We start from the raw sequence: 21,692 nt of genomic DNA on the forward strand, positions 1-21,692 counted from the left end.
CGACCAAGCCTTGCGCAGCTAAGTCCCGTGGTCGAGCCGCACCGGACGATGTCAAGTCCGCAGCCGAGCCGCACCAGCGATGAAAAGCCCCGCAGCCGAGCTGCACCGGGCGATGTTAAGCCCCGCAGCCGAGCCGCACCGGGATGTAAAGTCCAGCGGCCGAGCTGCAGCGGGCGATGTTAGGCCCCACAGCCGAGCCGCACCCCGCGCCGTGAGGAAGAGAAAAGTTCCCCCCCCCCCCCCACACCCACCCACCCACACCACCACCCCCTCCCACACATACACAACCAAAAAAATATATATAAAAACCATCCCAACACCGACACACAACAAAAAAAGGGAAAAAAAAAGACGGACAGACTGCTAGTCAGCCGCTGCCGTTAGGCGCCGCCACGTAGAGACCCTTCTTCATCAGAATGATCTGTCTGACTCAGTCTGAAGAAGGGTCTCGACTCGAAACGTCACCCATTCCTTCTCTCCAGAGATGCTGCCTGTCCTGCTGAGTTACGCCATCATATTGTGTCGACCTTTATATGTCAACAGTAGATGATTCTGGCACGCTGTGCCCTTGTGTTAAGGATGCTCTTGTTGCTGTGGAGTGGCTGATGGTCCTGTGGTTTTGTTGTTGCAGGTGTGGATGTGAGGAGTGGTGGTGGGGTGAATGATGGCAAGTTGGGGCTGGAGCCCGGCACCGTGGCGACCAGTACCCAACCAGAGGAGGACTTCCACTTTGTCAGCACCACCCAAAGTGTGAATGCCAACAACCAGCACCACCTGCTGCTGGAGGAGGTGGTCCACGAGCCGCGGCTGGGGAAGACGTACCTGGGCCAGGAGAGATACCTGGGGGCCGGAGCCAGCGTGGGGACCTCCTTGCGGCGGAATCCCCCGCCGCCGTCTCCCGCCAGCGTGACGGCCGGCGCCCGCACTCCGGCGTTCTCCGCTGTCGCCACCACCGCCAGTGTGGGCCGGGCCTCGCCGATCGCCGGGCCGGTCGGAGCAGCGGCAGGAGGAACTCCGGCGACGGTGCAGATAGCGGCCGCCACCGACTCTCCCGCCACGGCCGTGGTGAAGGCGTCGCCGGGTGACGAGGCCTCCGGATCGGCACGGTCGCCGACCCCGCTGGACACGGGCGGCCGGGACACCAACACGGCCCTGACCAGCGACACCCCCACGGCCGGGCGGCCAACACCAAGCCCCGGCGCCCAGATCACCCACGGCCCCACCACCGGCCTCACCCTCACCTACACGCCCTACGAGGCCGAGGATGAAACCACCACCACCACCATCATCACCACCACAATCGTCACCACCCTGCAGACTCCAGGTACGTCAACAGGGAGGACAATAGCCAATAGTCAATCAATAGTCCATTTATTTGTCACATACATATAAATGTGCAGTGAAATGAAAAATTACTCGCAGTTCAACAATAAGACCAATAAAAATAAGCAATAAAAATATGCAATAACACATACAATCACAAACCAACACCAAACAAAAGAAACATCCATCACAGTGACATCCAAACATCCATCTATCCATCTCCTCCAGTCCCCTCCTCACTGTAATGGAAGGCCAGAATGTCTTTTTCTCTTCCCCTGCCGTCTTCTCCCGCGGTCAGGCTGTTGGAGTTGCCACGTCGGGGCGGTCGGGGCTCCCGACATTGAAGCCCCCGCCGGGCGGTGGACAATCCCGCAGCCTATTCCAGGCCGCGCAGGACGGTGAAAGGTCTGCGGTGGGATGACCTGCCGGGGCGGGCGAAGACGCTGTCACTGCCGCTGCCGGAGCTCCCCATGTCGGCCCCCACCCAGGGGCCTCCGACGTCCTCACTCCCAAATACGGGACGAAGGGTGACGTCACCACCCCGCGCCCCACGTGACCTCACCCAGCCAGCGCCCCGCGCGCTCCCGCTCCACCAATGGCCCTCGCAAATCTTCTCTGCACCCTGCCCAGCTTGACGACATCTTTCCTAGAACATGGTGCCCAGAACTGAACACCATACTCTAAACGTGGCCTCACCAACGTCTCATATAACTGCAACATGACCTACCAGCTTCTGTATAGTTCAAGGGTCTCCAGTGAGGTAGATGGTAGCTGAGGACCGCTCTCTAGTTGGTGATAGGATGGTTCAGTTGCCTGAAGGCAGCTGGGAAGAAACTGTCCCTGAATAGCCCCAGAAGGAGATGAGGATTTTTTAGCCAGAGGGTGGTGAATCTGTGAAACTAATTGCCACAGAAGGCTGTGGAGGCCAAGCCAATGGATTTAAGGCAGAGATAGATAGATTCTTGATTAGTACGGGTGTCAAGGGTTATGGGGTGAAGGCAGGAGAATGGTGTTGAAATGGAGAGATAGATTAGCCACGATTGAATGGCGGAGTAGACTTGAAGGCCTAATTCTACTCGTATGACTTATGATCTTATGATCTAACCGACGTCCCTCCCCTCCCCTCCCCTCCCCTCCCCTCCCCTCCCCTCTCCTCTCCTCTCCTCTCCTCTCCTCTCCTCTCCTCTCCTCTCCTCTCCCCTCCCCTCCCCTCCCTTCCCCTCCCCTCCCCTCCCCTTCCCTGGTTCGAAGGGCCGAATGGCCTCCTCCTGCACCTGTTGTCTATTGTCTATTAATTGTCTTGGTGTAAATGTAAAAAACGTCCCCAGTGTGTGTGGGATAGCGTTAACGTGTGGGGATCGCTGGTCGGCGCGGTCCCGGTGGGACGAAGGGGCCTGTTTCCGCGCTGTATCTCTAAAACTAAAGTAAACCTCGCGGTGATGGATCGAGTGGCCTTTCACGCACCAGCTCGCCTGTGCTGCCCACTGCAGTTATGCCAGAAGGCAGTGGTGTGTGTGACAGCTATGAATCCCGGCTCAATGTGGCTTTTTTTAACATCACCGCAGAAACAAGATTAGGTCATGTATCCTCTGAGACTGAGAGACTGAGAGTCTGTCTGCATCATCCACGGAACAAATGTTGCCCCTCAGATTCCCATTAAACATTTCCCTTCCCCCCTCCGGAGATAGACACAGAAAGCTGGGGTGACTCAGCCAGACCGCTAGGTTACTTCAGCGTTATGTGTCTACCTTCGGTTTAAACCAGCATCTGCAGTTCCTTCCCACATAATCCTATGTCCTCTGGTTCCTGATTCCCTTTTAGATACTGAGTTCCCTCAAAGTGCTGGAGTAACTCAGCGGGTCAGGCAGCATCTAGGGAAGGAGGAATGGGTGACGTTTCGGGTCGAGACCCTTCTTCAGACTCCTTCTGACCCTGTCTGAAGAAGGGTCTCGACCCGAAACGTCACCCATTCCTTCTCTCCCGAGATGCTGCCTGACCCGCTGAGTTACTCCAGCATTTTGTGAATAAATACCTTCGATTTGTACCAGCATCTGCAGTTATTTTCTGACACAACTTTCAGATCAAGACCCTTCTTCAGACTTCAGATATTGTAGAGGTGGATGTGAGAGGAATAGATGGGGTGAATGCATGGAGGGGTTTTTTTGGACCCAGGGTAAGGGAATCAAGAACTGGAGGACAAGAGGTTTAAGGCGAGTGGGAAAATATTTAATAGGAACCTGAGGGGCAACTCTATCACTGTGGGGGTGGTGGGTAGGTATGTGGAACGATCTGCCAGAAGAGGCAGGTGCAGTCACAACATTCAAATGAGATTTGGACAGAGGTCTGGTTTCTGATGGGGATGGCTTAGGGGGACGTGGGCCACATGCGGACCAGCGTTGACAGGTTCACAAGTGATAGGAGCAGAATTAGGCCATTCGGCCCATCAGGTCTCCTCAGCCATTCAATCCTGGCTGACCTATCTCTGCCTCCTAACCCCATTCTCCTGTCTTCTCCCCATAACCCCTGACACCCGTACTAATCAAGAATCTATCTATCTATCTATCTATCTATCTATCTATCTATCTATCTATCTATCTATCTATCTATCTATCTATCTATCTATCTATCTATCTATCTATCTATCTATCTATCTATCTATCTTTCTATCTGTCTATCTGTCTGTCTGTCTGTCTGTCTGTCTGTCTGTCTGTCTGTCTGTCTGTCTGTCTGTCCGTCCGTCCGTCCGTCCGTCCGTCCGTCCGTCTGTCTGTCTGTCTGTCTGTCTGTCTGTCTATCTATCTATCTATCTATCTATCTATCTATCTATCTCTGCCTTAAAAAAAATATCCACTGACTTGTCCTCCACAGCCTTCTGTAGCAAAGAATTCCACAGATTCACCACCCTCTGACTAAAGACATTCCTCCTCATCTCCTTCCAAAAGGAACGTCCTTTAATTCTGAGGCTGTGAACTCTGGTCCTAGACTCTCCCACTAGTGGAAACATCCTCTCCACATCCACTCTAGTCCAGGCCTTTCACTGCCGTCCCCCACAGTTGTCAGTGGCAAAGAATCGCACAGATTCACCACCCCGTTGAGGCCTGAATCGGGACCATCTTGGTCTCCTGTGGACATGTGGGTTGGATGAGGCTGCTTCTTTGCTGCGTGATACAGTGAGCCTGAGCTAATAATCACCACCATGTCGAGCTCTCAAAATTAAAAAGTGTCCAACCAACGATCCACTTGTGGCTTGACATATAAGATAAACAAAATAAGATTATTAAAGGGTTGGACACGTTAGAGGCAGGAAACATGTTCCCAATGTTGGGGGAGTCCAGAACAAGGGGCCACAGTTTAAGAATAAGAGGTAGGCTATTTAGAACGGAGATGAGGAAAAACTTTTTCAGTCAGAGAGTTGTGAATCTGTGCAATTCTCTGCCTCAGAAGGCAGTGGAGGCCAATTCTCTGAATGCATTCAAGAGAGAGCTGGATAGAGCTCTTAAGGATAGCGGAGTCAGGGGGTATGGGGAGAAGGCAGGAACAGGGTACTGATTGAGAATGATCACCCATGATCACATTGAATGGTGGTGCTGGCTCGAAGGGCCGAATGGCCTCCTCCTGCACCCATTGTCTATTGTCTATTGACTCTGGAAAGACATGCTCTCCTCGCACTGAGGTGACCTCATGGTAATGAAAGTATTTAGCGAATCCTGTACTTCAATTAGAGAGTTGGTGATTCTCTGCACAATTGCCGCAAGACATGCCTGGTATTTTATAATTAAATCTGAGCTTGTTTAAAGCCATTGACCCCGGCACATCTCCTCCTGCTTCACCCCTCTCACCTCACAGCTGCGCCCTCTCGGATTTGATATTTCCATCCGGAAACGGGTTCTGACTAGCGGTTGCCAACTGTCCCATATTAGCCGGGACATCCTGTATTTTGGGCTAGATTGGTTTGTCCCGCCCTTGTCCTGTATTAGTAGGGTTGCCAACTTCCTCACTCCCAACTACGGGACAAAGGGTGACGTCACCACCCCGCGCCCCACGTGACCTCACCCAGCCAGCGGCCATGTGCTCCTGCTCCACCAATGGCGGCCGCCCGGGCTGGGTGAGGCCACGTGGGGCGCGGGGCGGTGACGTCACCTTGTCCCGTATTTGGGAGTGAGGAAGTTGGCAACCCCTAGTTCTGTCTCTCTCTCATAATTTTTACTAACTCTTCTCAGGTCTCCCCTCAGCCTCTGAAACTGTGGAAAAAAAGACTACCAATTCTGACCAAAAAAGTGCCATCTACACCTCACGCTGCCTCGGCAAGGCCAGCAGCATAATCAAGGACCAGTCTCACCCCGGCCACTCCCTCTTCTCCCCTCTCCCATCGGGCAAGAGGTACAGAAGTGTGGAAACGCACACCTCCAGATTCAGGGACAGTTTCTTCCCGGCTGTTATCAGGCAACTGAACCAGAGAGCGGTCATGAACTACTATCTACCTTATTGGTGACCCTCGGACTACCTTTGACCGACTTTTACCGGCTCTACCTTGCACTAAACGTTATTCCCTTATCTTATCATGTATCTGTACACAATGAATGGGTGGATTGTAATCATGTGTTGTCTTTCCGCTGACTGGTTAGCACGCAACAATAAAGCTTATCACTGTACCTCGGTACACGTGACAATAAACCAAACTGAAACTGAACACAGAGTGCTGGAGTAACTCAGCGGGTCAGGCAGCATCTCTGGAGAACATGGATAGGTGACGTTTCACAGAGTGCTGGAGTAACTCAGCGGGTCAGGCAGCATCTCTGGAGAACATGGATAGGGGACAATTCAGGTCGAGACCCTTCTTCAGACTGAGTCAGGGGAGGGGGAGACACAGGGATAAGGAAGGATAACCACAGATCAAAAGAGACGATGACCAAGCACATGTAGAATGGTGCAGGAAGCAACTGCAGATGCTGGTTTAAATTGAAGGTAAACACAAAATGCTGGAGTAACTCAGCGGGTCAGGCAGCATCTCTGGAGAGAAGGAACGGGTGACGTTTCGGGTCGAGACCCTTCTTCAGAAAGCCCTGATGATGCAAATAAGTGCATTCAACTCTTGTACAGAGAATCATCCGTCATGTCATTGTGCTACGAAACCATTGGTAGCACGTAAAATACAATGCAATACAATACAATACAATACAATACAATACAATACAATACAATACAATACAATACAATACAATACAATACAATATAATACAATACAATATAATACAATACAATATAATACAATACAATACAATACAATACAATACAATACAATACAATACAATACAATACAATATAATACAATACAATACAATATAATACAATACAATATATCTTTATTGTCATTGTACAGGGGTACAACGAGATTGGGAATGCGCCTCCCATACGATGCAATAAAACAATTAGCTAATCAGTATTAATTTAAACAACCCAATGAAACAACTTGGAACAGTTTTAAAACAGTATAATGTGCAAGTAGATCTGTGCCGGTTCACTGTGCGATGTGACCATCCGGCTCAGCAGGATCGGTTCATAGCAGCTATGGCCCTGGGGATGAAGCTGTTCCTGAGTCTGGAGGTGCGGGCGTAGAAGGCCTTGTATCGTCTGCCCGATGGTAGAAGTTCGAATAGACTGTTGCAGGGGTGTGAAGAGTCTTTGTGGATGCTGGTGGCTTTTCTGAGGCATCGTGTGTTGTAGATGCCCTCCAAGGCTGGTAGCTGTGTTCCGATGGTCCTCTGAGCTCTATGGACCACCCGCTGTAGAGCTTTCCTCTCTGCCTCCGTGCAGCTGAGGTACCACACAGGGATGCCATGCGTTAGGATGCTCTCTATGGTGCAGCGGTAGAATGTCGTCAGCAGCTGTTGGGGTAGCCCAGACTTCTTCAGTGTTCTCAGGTAGAACAGTCGTTGCTGTGCCTTCTTGACCAGCGCAGCAGTGTTATTGGACCATGTTAGGTCCTCCGAAATGTGAGTGCCCAGAAACTTGAAGCTGGACACTCTCTCCACACTGTCCCCGTTGATAGAGATCGGGGCATATTCCCCGTTGTGTGACCTACGGAAGTTGATGATCAGCTCCTTGGTCTTGGTGGTATTTAGGGACAAATGCGGCAGGGCAGTTGATGAACCCCTCCCTCTCCCACCGCCCGCAATGTCAGAGTGGGCGATGTGTTTTAGTGGGAGTGTCCGGCATTCTAACGCAGCTAAACCATTTCAGTTTTGGAGAAGGGGGATTGGCTTCAAGTCAGAAACGTACTTGACAAATTTCAATAATAGGTTTTGCGATCCTCCTGGGGCCAAGTGAAATGAGGACGGATAGAAGAGTCTGAACCCACTAAACCCGTAGCCACCAGCCGTCAGCGTTTAAAATCCTGACAGGGAACAGATAAGGTGCTGAAGAGAAAGAACTTTCGAGTTTCGCAGTCCCTCAGTATTAGGGTCGCCAGCTGTCCCGTAATTAGCCGGGATATCCCGTATTTTGGGCTAAATTGGTTTGTCCCGTACGGGACTGGCCTTGTCCCGTATTAGACCCGGACACTGTAGGCCCCGACAATTTAGGCCCGGACGCTGTAGGCCCGGACACTGTAGGCCCGGACGCTGTAGGCCCGGACACTGTAGGCCCGGACACTGTAGGCCCCGACAATTTAGGGCCGGACGCTGTAGGCCCGGACACTGTAGGCCCGGACGCTGTAGGCCCCGACACTGTAGGCTCGGACACTGTAGGCCCGGACGCTGTAGGCTCGGACACTGTAGGCCCGGACGCTGTAGGCCCCGACACTGTAGGCCCGGACAGTGTAGGTTCGGACAGTGTAGGCCCTTACGCTGTAGGCCCGGACGCTGTAGGCCCGGATGCTGTAGGCCCCGACACAATAAGTTCGGGCAGTGTAGGTCCGGAGTCCCAGGTGCGGGCCTAACAGAGGTTGCATTGCAACCCGCCTCCCGGCCCGGGCGGCCGCCATTGGTGGAGCAGGAGCACGTGGCCGCTGGCTGGGTGAAGTCACGTGGGACGCGGGGCGGTGACGTCACCTTGTCCCTTATTTGGGAGTCAGATAGTTGGCACCCCTACTCAGTATAGAAGTTGGGAGGTCATGTTGCTGTTGTATAAGACGTTGGTGAGCCACATTTAGAGAATTGTGTTCCCTTTTGGTCACCCTGGCACGGTGGCGCGGCGGTAGAGTTGCTGCGCCAGAGACCCGGGTTCCATCCCGACTACAGGCGCCGTCTGTACGGAGTTTGTACATTCTCCCCGTGACCTGCGTGGGTTTTCTCCAAGATCTTCAGTTTCCTCCCACACTCCAAAGACGTGCAGGTTTGTAGGTTAATGGGCTTGGTATTAATGTAAATTGTCCCCAGTGTATGTAGGATAGTGTTAGTGTGCGGGGATCGCTGGTCGGCGTTGACTCGGTGGGCCGAAGGGCCTGTTTCCATGCTGTATCTCTAAACACAGAGATGCACAGAGTCTCTTGCCCAGAGTAGGGGAATTGAGGACCAGAGGATGTAGGTTCAACGAGAGTGGAGAAAGATCTAATAGGAATCTGAGGGGTAACTTTTTCAAACAAAGGGTTGTGGGTGTTTGGAACGAGCTGCTGGTGGAGGTAGTTGAGGCAGGGACCTTTGCAACATTTAAGAAGCATTTAGACGGGAAGAACAGGTTTAGAGGGATATGGACTAAACGCAGGCTGGTGGGACTAGTGTAGATGGGACATGTTGGTCGGTGTGGGACTAGTGTAGATGGGACATGTTGGTCGGTGTGGGACTAGTGTAGATGGGACATGTTGGTCGGTGTGGGACTAGTGTAGATGGGACATGTTGGTCGGTGTGGGACTAGTGTAGATGGGACATGTTGGTCGGTGTGGGACTAGTGTAGATGGGACATGTTGGTCGGTGTGGGACTAGTGTAGATGGGTCATGTTGGTCAGTGTGGGACTAGTGTAGATGGGACATGTTGGTCGGTGTGGGACTAGTGTAGATGGGTCATGTTGGTCGGTGTGGGACTAGTGTAGATGGGACATGTTGGTCGGTGTGGGACTAGTGTAGATGGGACATGTTGGTCGGTGTGGGACTAGTGTAGATGGGACATGTTGGTCGGTGTGGGACTAGTGTAGATGGGACATGTTGGACGGTGTGGGACTAGTGTGGATGGGTCATGTTGGTCAGTGTGGGACTAGTGTAGTTGGGACATGTTGGTCGGTGTGGGACTAGTGTAGATGGGACATGTTGGTCGGTGTGGGCAAGTTGGTTCTCTTCATTTTGCTCAGAGCTTTCTATTTCTTATGGGAAAAAAACTGCAGATGCTGGTTAAAATCGAAGGTAGATCTTTGTTTTTCTCCCTCACCCAAAACGTCACCCACTCCTTCTCCCCAGAGGCGCTGCCTGACCTGCTGAGTCACTCCAGCACTGTGTGCCTACCTCTGAGCAAAGGTGTTGTCAGGAGTGGAATGGCTCCGTGTTTAAGGAATAAGCCAGCTGTTGCAGGCAGCTGATGCGGGAAACGGATTGATCACAGCTGGATTTGCTCTTCAGCAGTTTCAGTGCAGTCCGCGGGGACCGGGGAATCTTTAATGGTCCGCACCGCAAAGTCAGAGTGGTGCAGAATAAAGAATGAAAGTGAATGAAGTCAAGGGAGGGATGCCATTGTTTTGGAGCTGCTCATCGCATTGTCTGTTCTCTCTTCCAGTGCCGTGCAGTTTAAATTTCACCGACACTGAGGGGTTTGTTGAATCTCCGGAACACCCAGGTCATCTGTACGACAGCAGCCTGGATTGTGTGTACACCATCGCGGTCTACACGGGATATGGGGTGGAACTACAGGTGAGTACCACATAACCTTGTCTTGGTGGAAGATCTTCGTCTCCCTGCCTCGATAGGGGAAAGCAAAAATCATGAAAGCCTTCGCGTGCTCTCGATCCCGTGAGCTGTTGCCTCTGTTCTCAAAACACAACTGCGAGAGTAGATGGATAACACAAACGTTCCCAACGTTGGGGGAGTCCAGAACCAGGGGCCACACACACACAGTCTGAGAATAGAACTGAGATGAGGAAAAACTTTTTCAGTCAGAGAGTTGTGAATCTGTGGAATTCTCTGCCTCAGAAGGCAGTGGAGGCCAATTCTCTGAATGCATTCAAGAGAGAGCTGGATAGAGCTCTTAAGGATAGCGGAGTCAGGGGGGTATGGGGAGAAGGCAGGAACGGGGTACTGATTGAGAATGATCAGCCATGATCACATTGAATGGCGGTGCTGGCTCGAAGGGCCGAATAGCCTCCTCCTGCACCTATTGTCTAATAAAGGGGAGGCCATTTAAAACTGAGGTGAGAAAAATCGTTTTCACCCAGAGGGTTGTGAATCTGTGGAATTCTCAGCCACAGAGGGCAGTGGAGGCCAATTCACTGGATGGATTTAAAAGAGAGTTAGATAGAGCTCTAGGGGCTAGTGTAATCAAGGGATATGGGGAGAAGGCAGGCACAGGTTACTGATTGTGGGTGATCAGCCATGATCACAGTGAATGGCGGTGCTGGCTCGAAGGGCCAAATGGCCTCCTCCTGCACCTATTTTCTATTTCTATTTCTATTTCAAACCAGGAGATTTTGCCTCTGTTCTCAAAACACAACTCCAAGAGTAGACGATAACACAAACAGAGAGGTGTCAGGGGTTTAGTTTAGTTTAGCTCAGAGATACAGTACATTCACAGGCCCTTCGGCCCACCGAGTCCGCACTGCCCACTAATCCCTGCACATTAACACACACTTGGGACAAGCTTGCATTTATACCAAGCCAATTAACCTACATACTTGCACGTGTGGGAGGAAAACGAAGATCTCGGAGAAAACCCACACAGGTCAGGGGGAGAACATACAAACTCAGTACAGACAGCGCCCGTAGTCGGGATCGAACCCAGGTCTCCAGCGCTGTAAACGCTGTAAGGCAGCAACTCTACCGCTGCGCCACCGTGCCACCCTGATAGGTTATGGGGAGAAGGCAGGAGAATGGGGTTAGGAGGGAGAGATAGATCAGCCATGATTGAATGGTGGAGTAGACTTAATGGGCCGAATGGCCTAATTCTGCTCCTATCACTTATGAACTTATGAACATTACACTTTTTGAACATTACATTCTTTAGACTTTATTGATACCACGTGTAAACAGGCCATTCAGCCCACCGAGTCCGTGCCAGCCAGCAATCACCCGTACACAAACACTAGGGACAATTTACAATTTCACCAAAGCCAATTAACCCACAAACCTGCACCTGGGAGGAAACCGGAGCACCCGGAGAAAACCCACGCAGGTCACGGGGAGAACGTGCAAACTCCGTACAGACTAGGACCTGCCCCCTCCCCTGACATCAGTCTGAAGAAGGGTCTCGACCCGAAACGTCACCCATTCCTTCTCTCCAGAGATGCTGCCTGACCCGCTGAGTTACTCCAGCATTTTGTGTCTACCTTCAGTAGATCAGGCAGCATCTCTGGAGAACATGGACTGGCAACGTTTCGGGTCGGGACCCTATTTCTCTCCCTCTATCAGGGACCAATGCCCATGGGCAGATGAAGTCCATCCAAAGACAATGCAAAGCTTTGATGCTTTGATGCAACTTAGGTGCTTCCAAGATGGCGCCCAACCAGGTGACTAGCTACAAACTCATATCACAACTGCTCCACACTGTTAAATCTCTATTCCTACAGACACTGGAATCATGTATTGTCTTTCCGCTGACTGTATAGCACGCAACAAAAGCTTTTCACTGTACCTCGGTACACGTGACAATAAACTAAACTGACTAGCTAAAGTACATGAAGAGTAGGAGTTTATCAGATATGTTTAGTTTAGTTTAGTTTAGTTTAGAGGTACAGCGCGGAAACAGGCCTTTCGGCCCACCGAGCCCGCACCGACCAGCGATCCCCGCACACGAGTACTATCCTACACACACTAGGGACAATTTACACTTACAACTAGCCAATTAACCTACAAACCTTTGGAGTCTTTGGAGTGCGGGAGGAAACCGAAGCACCTGGAGAAAACACAGACAGGTCACGGGGAGAACGTACAAACTCCGTACAGACAGCACCCGTAGTCGGGATGGAACCTGGGTCTCCGGCGCTGCAAGCGCTGTAAGGCAGCAACTCTACCGCTGCGCCACCGCGGCCGCCCAATGTACGGCAGATGGAATATTCTGGTTCCAGTCGGCACCTGTTGAAAGGTATTTAACACATTTGGCCTGATGTACAAGCTGTGCGTGAGATGGAGGCGAGACGCAGGTTCAGGGTTTGTGAGTGTGCGTTCTTTAGTCCCAGCTGCCCATGTGCTATTTCACATTCACTTCCTAAAAGATAAGGATTTAAAGTCAGAGCCGTAATGAAACGATAAAGTCATGTAAAGATGATCGAGGAGGCACCGGCTAATTTGGATTTTATTGGAAGAATAGTCTGAATGAGGCACCTCAGGAATTGAAAGATTAAAACCGTGATCTGTGGAATTCTCTGCCTCAGAAGGCAGTGGAGGCCAATTCTCTGAATGCATTCAAGAGAGAGCTAGATAGAGCTTTTAAGGATAGCGGAGTCAGGGGGTATGGGGAGAAGGCAGGAATGGGGTACTGATTGAGAATGATCAGCCATGACCACATTGAATGGCGGTGCTGGCTCGAAGGGCCGAATGGCCTCCTCCTGCACCTATTGTCTATTGTCTATTGTCCATTGTCTATTGTCTAAAACATCGTGGAGCAGTAACTGCAAGGTCTGATTTAGGTAATGAACCTCTGCGTCGTAAGCTTGGAAAACACGGATGTCATCAAAGATCTATCACTGGGATGGTAGTTCCGACGAGAATAGAACTTTGTGTGGGAAGGAACTGCAGCTGCACCGAAGATAGACATAAAAGCTGGAGTAACTCAGCGGGACAGGCAGCATCTCTGGGGAGAAGGAATGGGTGACGTTTCGGGTCGAGTCCTTTCTTCAGACCGGTTCGGGATAAGGGAAACGAGAGATTATAATAGAAATTCGATTTGTTTTGTACAACAATATTTGTACACCGTTGCTGGGGAATCAATATACATTCACGCTGGCTGACAGATAAAAGCAGGAAGATTACAGGCTTCTCTCAGTGAAATTTGTGGCCCATTTTATAATCTTTGAATATCCCAGTTTGTGAATGAGACATGTCTCAAGTCAGATACAATTTCTCACAAAGAAAAATCTTGATTCTAATCGGTATTCTGTACTTAAAGCTGGGTCTGTTGAAGAAAAAAAAAAGATGCATTAATCTTTCCAACGCATTTTGTGCTTTAGTGTGAAAATTGAATTTATAATCAACTTCAGACAAGCCTCCAGACCTTTGACATGCCAAGTGCTAGAAACTGGAAGCACTTCCCCAGGATTATTGGTGGCCGGTTTATTTCGAGAAGGATTTACTTTGCAAAATGCTGTATTAAATTCTGGAACGATGCCTTAGAAGGGACAAGAGTGTCTATAGTCTTTCTGCTGACTGGATAGCAGGCAACAAAAAGCCTTTCACTAGGGGCTGCACGGTGGCACAGCGGTAGACTCACTGCCTCACAGCGCCAGAGACCCGGGTTCCATCCTGGCCAAGGCTGATGCCTGTACGGAGTTTCAGCCACGATTGAATGCTGGCGAAGACTTGATGGGCCGAACGGCCCCATTCTGCTCCTATCACTTATGAAAATAAAATCTGCAAGCGCTGTTTCACGTTGAGCAGAGTGGGGTTGGCAATAGAAACGTAGAAACATAGACAATAGGTGCAGGTGCAGGCCATTCAGCCCTTCGATGCAGCACCGCCATTCACTGTGATCATGGCTGATCATCCAGTATCAGTACCCCGTTCCTGCTTTGTCCCCATATCCCTTGATTCCGTTAGCCGTAAGAGTTAAATCTTGTGTGCAGTTTTGGTCTCCAAATTTGAGGAAGGACATTCTTGCTATTGAGGGCGTGCAGCGTAGGTTCACCAGGTTAATTCCTGGAATGGCGGGACTGTCGTATGTTGAAAGACTGGAGCGACTAGGCTTGTATACACTGGAATTTAGAAGGATGAGGGGGGTTCTTATTGAAACATATAAGATTATTAAGGGGTTGGACACGTTAGAGGCAGGAAACATGTTCCCGATGTTGGGGGAGTCCAGAACCAGGGGCTACAGTTTAAGAATAAGGGTTGGGCCATTTAGAACGGTGATGAGGAAAAACTTTTTCAGTCAGAGAGTTGTGAATATGTGGAATTCTCTGCCTCAGAAGGCAGTGGAGGCCAATTCCCTGGATGCTTTCAAGAGAGAGCTAGGGGGTATGGGGAGAAGGCAGAAACGGGGTACTGATTGTGGATGATCAGCCATGATCACATTGAATGGCGGTGCTGGCTCAAAGGGCCGAATGGCCTCCTCCTGCACCTATTGTCTATTGTCTATTGTCTATTGTCTATTGTCTGTTGTTTAACTCTCCCTTGAATACAAACGGTCTCATTTTGTATGCAGGGATCATGTTAGTAGCTTCATTTTCCAAGGACAACTTAATTTGCCAAGCCAGTGAGAATTAAATTATTTAACTTCCCTCTTCATCTTCCTGGGACCTTATTCAGTTAGCAATACCAAGTTGAAGGCTTTACAATTTAATTAATGGAAACAACAGTTGCAATTAGAAAAGATAATTTGACAGCCTTCCAGTGACACAGCGTGATTCCTTTTTTGTAGCATTGGGCACTGGGATTAACAATGAGTTGTTACTTGAAGTGGTCCTTGTACGTCCAACCTGACCTCGCTGGGCTGCTCATCCCCACCGAGATGCACCCTCGTCTTTGGACACCCTGCGCGTAGGGGAGAGGGTGGGGTGGGGGGCTGAAGATGTCCTGGTTGGGTTGCTCCTGGGCCCGATGGCCAAGATGGCCGTCCACGAGTCATGGCTCCAGGCGGAAGAGGGCTCTGCCCGAGCCGGTTGCCTGCCCCCTTCCTGGGGTTACGTCCGTGCCCGGGTGATGTTGGAGAGGGACCGCGCGCTGTCTACGGGCGGATTTCCGGGACCGCTGGGCACCGCGAAGGGTTGGAATGCATCCTGGATAGGGATTTTAATATAGCTGTATAATAGTTTCATTTGGTATATTTGTTCGTATTGTATTGGTTCTGTTTGGTTTTATTGCATTATAAACATCGTCTTTAAATGATTGAATACATTTTTTTGATATTAAAAACGATGCACCTCCCATAGGATTGAATTGAACTGAATAAGTTTATTGGCCATTTATTCACAAAATGCTGGAGTAACTCAGCAGGTCAGGCAGAATCTCGGGAGAGAAGGAATCTCCACAGATGCTGCCTGACCTGCTGAGTTACTCCAGCATTTTGTGAATAAATACCTTCGATTTGTACCAGCATCTGCAGTTATTTTCTTATGTTTATTGGCCAAGTATGTACACATACAAGGAATGTGCCTTGGTGCTCCGCTCGCAAGTAACAACATGAACATACAGTAAACAGTCAAGAATAAAGCATTAAACATTAAAACATTAAGAATAAAACATGACATGTGAAGAATGAAATAAAATACCACAGTAAAAGGAGGCTTCAGACGTTTGGTTGTTGAGTCGAGCTACTACACGTGAGAAAAAAAGCTGTTTTTATGTCTGGCTGTGGCTGCTTTGACAGTCCGGAGTCGCCTTCCAGAGGGAAGTGCTTCAAAGAGTTTGTGGCCAGGGTGAGAGGGGTCAGAGATGATCTTGCCCGCTCGCTTCCTGGCCTTTGCAGTGTACAGTTCGTCGATGGGGGGAAGGTTGCAGCCAACAACCTTGTCGTGTATAGACACTACAACATTACAGCACGAAGTGAGGTTAGGAAGGAGATGAGGAGGCATTTCTTTAGTCAGAGGGTGGTGAATCTGTGGGATTCATTACCACAGAAGGCTGTGGTGGCCAAGTCAGTGGATATCTTTAAGGCAGAGAGAGATAGATTCTTGATCAGTCCGGGTGTCAGGGGTTATGGGGAGAAGGCAGGAGAATGGGGTTGAGAGGGAGAGATAGATCAGCCACGATTGAATGGCAATAGACAATAGACAATAGACAATAGACAATAGACAATAGACAATAGGTGCAGGAGGAGGCCATTCGGCCCTTCGAGCCAGCACCGCCATTCAATGTGATCATGGCTGATCATTCTCAATCAGTACCCCGTTCCTGCCTTCTCTCCATACCCCCTGACTCCGCTATCCTTAAGAGCTCTATCTAGTTCTCTCTTGAATGCATTCAGAGAATTGGCCTCCACTGCCCTCTGAGGCAGAGAATTCCACAGATTCACAACTCTCTGACTGAAAAAGTTTTTCCTCATCTCCGTTCTAAATGGCTTACCCCTTATTCTTAAACTGTGGCCCCTGGTTCTGGACTCCCCCAACATTGGGAACATGTTTCCTGCCTCTAACGTGTCCAATCCCTTAATAATCTTATACGTTTCGATAAGATCCCCTCTCATCCTTCTAAATTCCAGTGTATACAATAGCGGAGTAGACTCGATGGGCCGAATGGCCTAATTCCACTCCTGTTCCTTATGCCCTTATGAGCACAGGAGCAGGCCCTTCAGCCCATCTTTGGATATGCTGACCATCAAGCCTACTGAAACGTAGTTTAGTTTAGTTTGGTTTATTGCCACGTGTACCGAGGTACAGTGAGCAGCCTTTGTTGCGTGCTGACCAACTAATCCCATTGAAACTGATCCCATTCTCCACATCCCTCCATCATTTATTTGTCTCACTGCCTGTTAAACGTAGTTATCATATATCCTTCTACCACCTGCTGTGCCAGTATATTCCAGGCACCGAACACTCTCTGTTTAAATAATAATCTCTCTCCAACTCCTTTCACCTTCAACCGACGCCGTTTAACAATTCCACAATTTTCAAAGTGAAGGGGAAAAGATTTGACAGGAATCTGAGGGGTGACTTTTTATACACAGAGGGTGGTGGGTGGGTGGGTGGGTGGAACGAGCTGCCGGAGGAGGTAGTTGAGGCTGGGACTATCTCAACGTTTAAGAAACATTTAGACAGGTACATGGATTGTGCAGGAAGGAACTGCAGATGCTGGTTTAAACCGAAGATAGACACAAAATGCTGGAGTAACTCAGCGGGACGGGCAGCATCTCTGGAGAAAAGGAATGGGTGACTTTTCAGGTCAAGACACCTGAAGAAGGGCCTCGACCCGAAACGTCACCCATTCCTTCTCTCCAGAGATGCTGCCCGTCCCATTGAGTTACTCCAGCTCTGTTCTACCTATTGTACTTGAGTTTGACTTCGTTTCGTTTAGTTCAGAGATACAGCGCGGAAACAGGCCCTTCGGCCCACCGAGTCCGTGTCGACCAGCGATCCCCGCACACTAACACTATCCTACACACACTCGGGACGATTTACAATTCTTTTCACCAAAGCCAATTGACCTACAAACCTGTGCGTCTTTGGAGTGTGGGAGGAAACCGGAGCGCCCGGAGAAAACCCACGCAGGTCACGGGGAGAACGTACAAACTCCGTACAGACAGCACCCGTAGTCAGGATGGAACCTGGGTCACCGGCGCTGTGAGGCAGCAACTCTACCGCTGCGCCACCGTGACGGAACGACTTATTTTTTACATTATTTGCTGTAGTGAGGTTTGTGATTATGATTTAGCCGATTATAGATTGAATTTCAGGCTGGGTACCAATGCTCAGTCCAATCTCACAAGGGCATTGGCGAATCAGATGTATTTTTATCACCCAGCACTTTTCACGGTCATTTTATCTTCCTTCAGCTCACCAATCAGCAGATTTATTGCATTCAATTTCGCAAGTTGCCAAGGTGGAATTTGAACTCATGATCACTCATGATCTCTCTCTCTCTCTCTCTCTCTCTCTCTCTCTCTCTCTCTCTCTCTCTCTCTCTCTCTCTCTCTCTCTCTCTCTCTCTCTCTCACACTTGCCCGAAACCATAATTACTGGGCTACCCCCAGCTAACACTGTGCATTGCAGTTGTGAATCTGTGGAATTCTCTGCCTCAGAAGGCAGTGGAGGCCGATTCTCTGGATGCTTTCAAGAGAGAGCTAGATAGAGCTCTTAAGGATAGCGGAGTCAGGGGGTATGGGGGAGAAGGCAGGAATGGGGTACTGATTGTGAATGATCAGCCATGATCACGGTGAATGGCGGTGCTGACTCGAAGGGCTGAATGGCCTCCTCCTGCACCTATTGCCTATTGTCTGTTGTCTACACCTCAACGTTATTTTCTAAAAGTGATATAGACAATAGACAATAGACAATAGGTGCAGGAGGAGGCCATTCGGCCCTTCGAGCCAGCACCGCCATTCAATGTGATCATGGCTGATCATTCTCAATCAGTACCCCGTTCCTGCCTTCTCCCCATACCCCCTGACTCCGCTATCCTTAAGAGCTCTATCTAGCTCTCCCTTGAATGCATTCAGAGACTTGGCCTCCAATGCCTTCTGAGGCAGAGAATTCCACAGATTCACAACTCTCTGACTGAAAAAGTTTTTCCTCATCTCCGTTCTAAACGGCCTACCCCTTATTCTTAAACTGTGGCCCCTGGTTCTGGACTCCCCCAACATTGGGAACATGTTTCCTGCCTCTAACGTGACCAACCCCTTAATAATGTTTCGATAAGATCCCCTCTCATCGTTGTAAATTCCAGTGTATACCATATGTATGCAGGCTTCACTCTGAGCAATTAGTTTAAACCCGGCGCAATGACATAGTGTATCCCAATCCGTGGCCACACTTGCCAACGAAAAATAGCTAGACAAAAAAATGTGTCACCCTTTGTCAGTGCAGTTATCAGTCATCAGTGGCCAAGCAAACATCCTCTCCAATGATTTACCATAGCTCCATTAAACTATCTCCACTCTCTCACGAGGCTTTTTTTTTGCACCTCAGGACTCTAATTGCATTCTGCATTGTCAGTACGGGAAGGTCAATTGCTTATTTATGACGTTCTTCCTAATGACAACCAATTGCTCCTTCGATAAATTGTCTTTTATTGGAGAACTTCGGCAGAAGTGTCAATGACGCACGCAGTTAGTCTTTACGAGTCTACTCTGCAATTGCATCACGAAGCAAGGCCGATTCTCAAAAACCTGCGCGTGAATGATTTCAATCATATCTGCGTTTGACGGCTTAATTCCCAGAGGAAGTAACAATTTAGTTTAGGAAAGAAAACTGCAGATGCCGGTTTAAATCAAAGGTGGACACAAAATGCTGGAGTAACTCAGTGGGTCGGGCAGCATCTCTGGAGAGAAGGAATGGGTGATGTTTCGGGTCGAGACCCTTCTTCAGACAAACTGCTTACACTTTGGGCCAATTTTCACAGTGTTTCCTGAATTTTCCAATCTTTGATGGCAATTTGGAGAAACTGGATTTTCAGGGCCTCAGTGACTGATGTCAGGGGAGGGGGAGGGTCAGTGTGGACTCGGTGGGCCGAAGGGCCTGTTTCCGTGCTGTATCTCTAAAGTCTAAAGTCGACATAGATCAAAGCCTATTTGGAGGTTGTAGCGTTTAATAACCTGTGTGTGGGAAGGAACTGCAGATGCCGGTTTAAACCGAAGATCGACACAAAATGCGGGAGTAACTCAGCGGGACAGGCAGCGCCTCTGGAGAGAAGGAATGGGTGACGTTTCAGGTCGAGAAAAAGGATCTCGACCCAAAACATCACCTATTCCTTCTCTCCAGAGACGCTGCCTGTCCCGCTGACTTAGTCCAGCATTTTGTGTCTACCTAACAATTTCATTTAGTTTAGAGATTAATCGCGGAAACAGGCCCTCTGGCACACCGTGTCCGCACCGACCAGCGATCCCCGCATACTAACACAACCCTGTACGCACGAGGGAACAAGGTTACATTTGCACATTTGTGCCAAGCCAATTAGCCTACAAACCTGCACGTCTTTGGAGTGTGGGAGGAAACCGGAGCACCCGGAGAAAACCCACGCAGGTCAGGGGAGAACGTACAAACTTCGTACGGACAGCACCCGTAGTCGGGCTCGAACCCGGCTCTCTGGCGCTGTGAGGCAGCAGCTCTACCCGCTGCGCCACCGTGCCGGCCATCTAAAAGGAGTGTTTAGTCGAATCTCGTTTATTGTCACCTGTACCGAGGTACAGTGAAAAGCTCTTGTGTGTTAACCAGTCAGCAGAAAAACAATACATGATTACAATCGAGCCGTCCACTGTGTACAGATACATGACAAGGGAATAGCGTTTAGTGCAAGGTAAAGCCAGCAAAGTCCGATCAAGGATAGTCCGAGGGTCAATAGACAATAGACAATAGACAATAGGTGCAGGAGTAGGCCATTCAGCCCTTCGAGCCAGCACCGCCATTCAATGCGATCATGGCTGATCACTCTCAATCAGTACCCCGTTCCTGCCTTCTCCCGATACCCCCTCACTCCGCTATCCTTAAGAGCTCTATCCAGCTCTCTCTTGAAAGCATCCAACGAACTGGCCTCCACTGCCTTCTGAGGCAGAGAATTCCACACCTTCACCACTCTCTGACTGAAAAAGTTCTTCCTCATCTCCGTTCTAAATGGCCTACCCCTTATTCTTAAACTGTGGCCCCTTGTTCTGGACTCCCCCAATATTGGGAACATGTTTCCTGCCTCTAATGTGTCCAATCCCCTAATTATCTTATATGTTTCAATAAGATCCCCCCTCATCCTTCTAAATTCCAGTGTATACAAGCCTAATTGCTCCAGCCTTTCAACATACGACAGTCCCGCCATTCCGGGAATCAACCTAGTGAACCTACGCTGCACGCCCTCAATAGCAAGAATATCCTTCCTCAAATTTGGAGACCAAAACTGCACACAGTACTCCAGGTGCGGTCTCACCAGGGCCCGGTACAACTGTAGAAGGACCTCTCTGCTCCTATACTCAACTCAATGAGGTAGATGGTAGTTCAGGATCGCTCTCTGGTTGTGGTTGGATGGTTCAGTTGCCTGATAACAGCCGGGAAGAAACTGTCCCTGAATCTGGAGGTGTGCGTTTAACATTTCTGCACCTCTTGCCCGATGGGAGAGGGGAGAAGAGGGAGTGACCGGCCGGGGCGGGACATCCTTGCTAATGAAAGGCAGCAAAATGAAAAGCAAATTTGCAACCTCCTAGCATGGGTTTGTGGAATGATTGAAAATCAGTCACTTTCTCATTTACAAAGGTTAGATTATCAGCAGTATCTTGTCTTCCTGCTGTTACAACATGTCAATCCGGTCTCAATTAAATCTAAATAATAAGCTGGATAACATTTCAGGAATTTTAATGGACTTATTTTAAATGTTATTGTGCTTATTAACTGGTTTTAATTGAGACGAGATTCAGTCAGGAGGACGTGACAGAGATGGAGAGGAGAA

The 21,692-nt window shown here is 49.6% G+C and overlaps 1 protein-coding gene across 1 annotated transcript in view; it reads left to right on the plus strand.

Moving 5' to 3' along the window:
• The window catches only part of sez6b (seizure related 6 homolog b), a 223,304-nt gene that overhangs the window by 14,397 nt on the left and 187,215 nt on the right, over nt 1-21,692 (plus strand). Inside the window, 2 exon segments of the mRNA XM_078422809.1 lie at nt 632-1,324; nt 10,024-10,157. Coding sequence (XP_078278935.1) covers nt 632-1,324; nt 10,024-10,157 — 827 coding nt within the window.

This window comes from Rhinoraja longicauda, chromosome 26 (genome assembly GCF_053455715.1).
Source record: "Rhinoraja longicauda isolate Sanriku21f chromosome 26, sRhiLon1.1, whole genome shotgun sequence".
NCBI classification, from domain to species: Eukaryota; Metazoa; Chordata; class Chondrichthyes; order Rajiformes; family Arhynchobatidae; genus Rhinoraja; species Rhinoraja longicauda.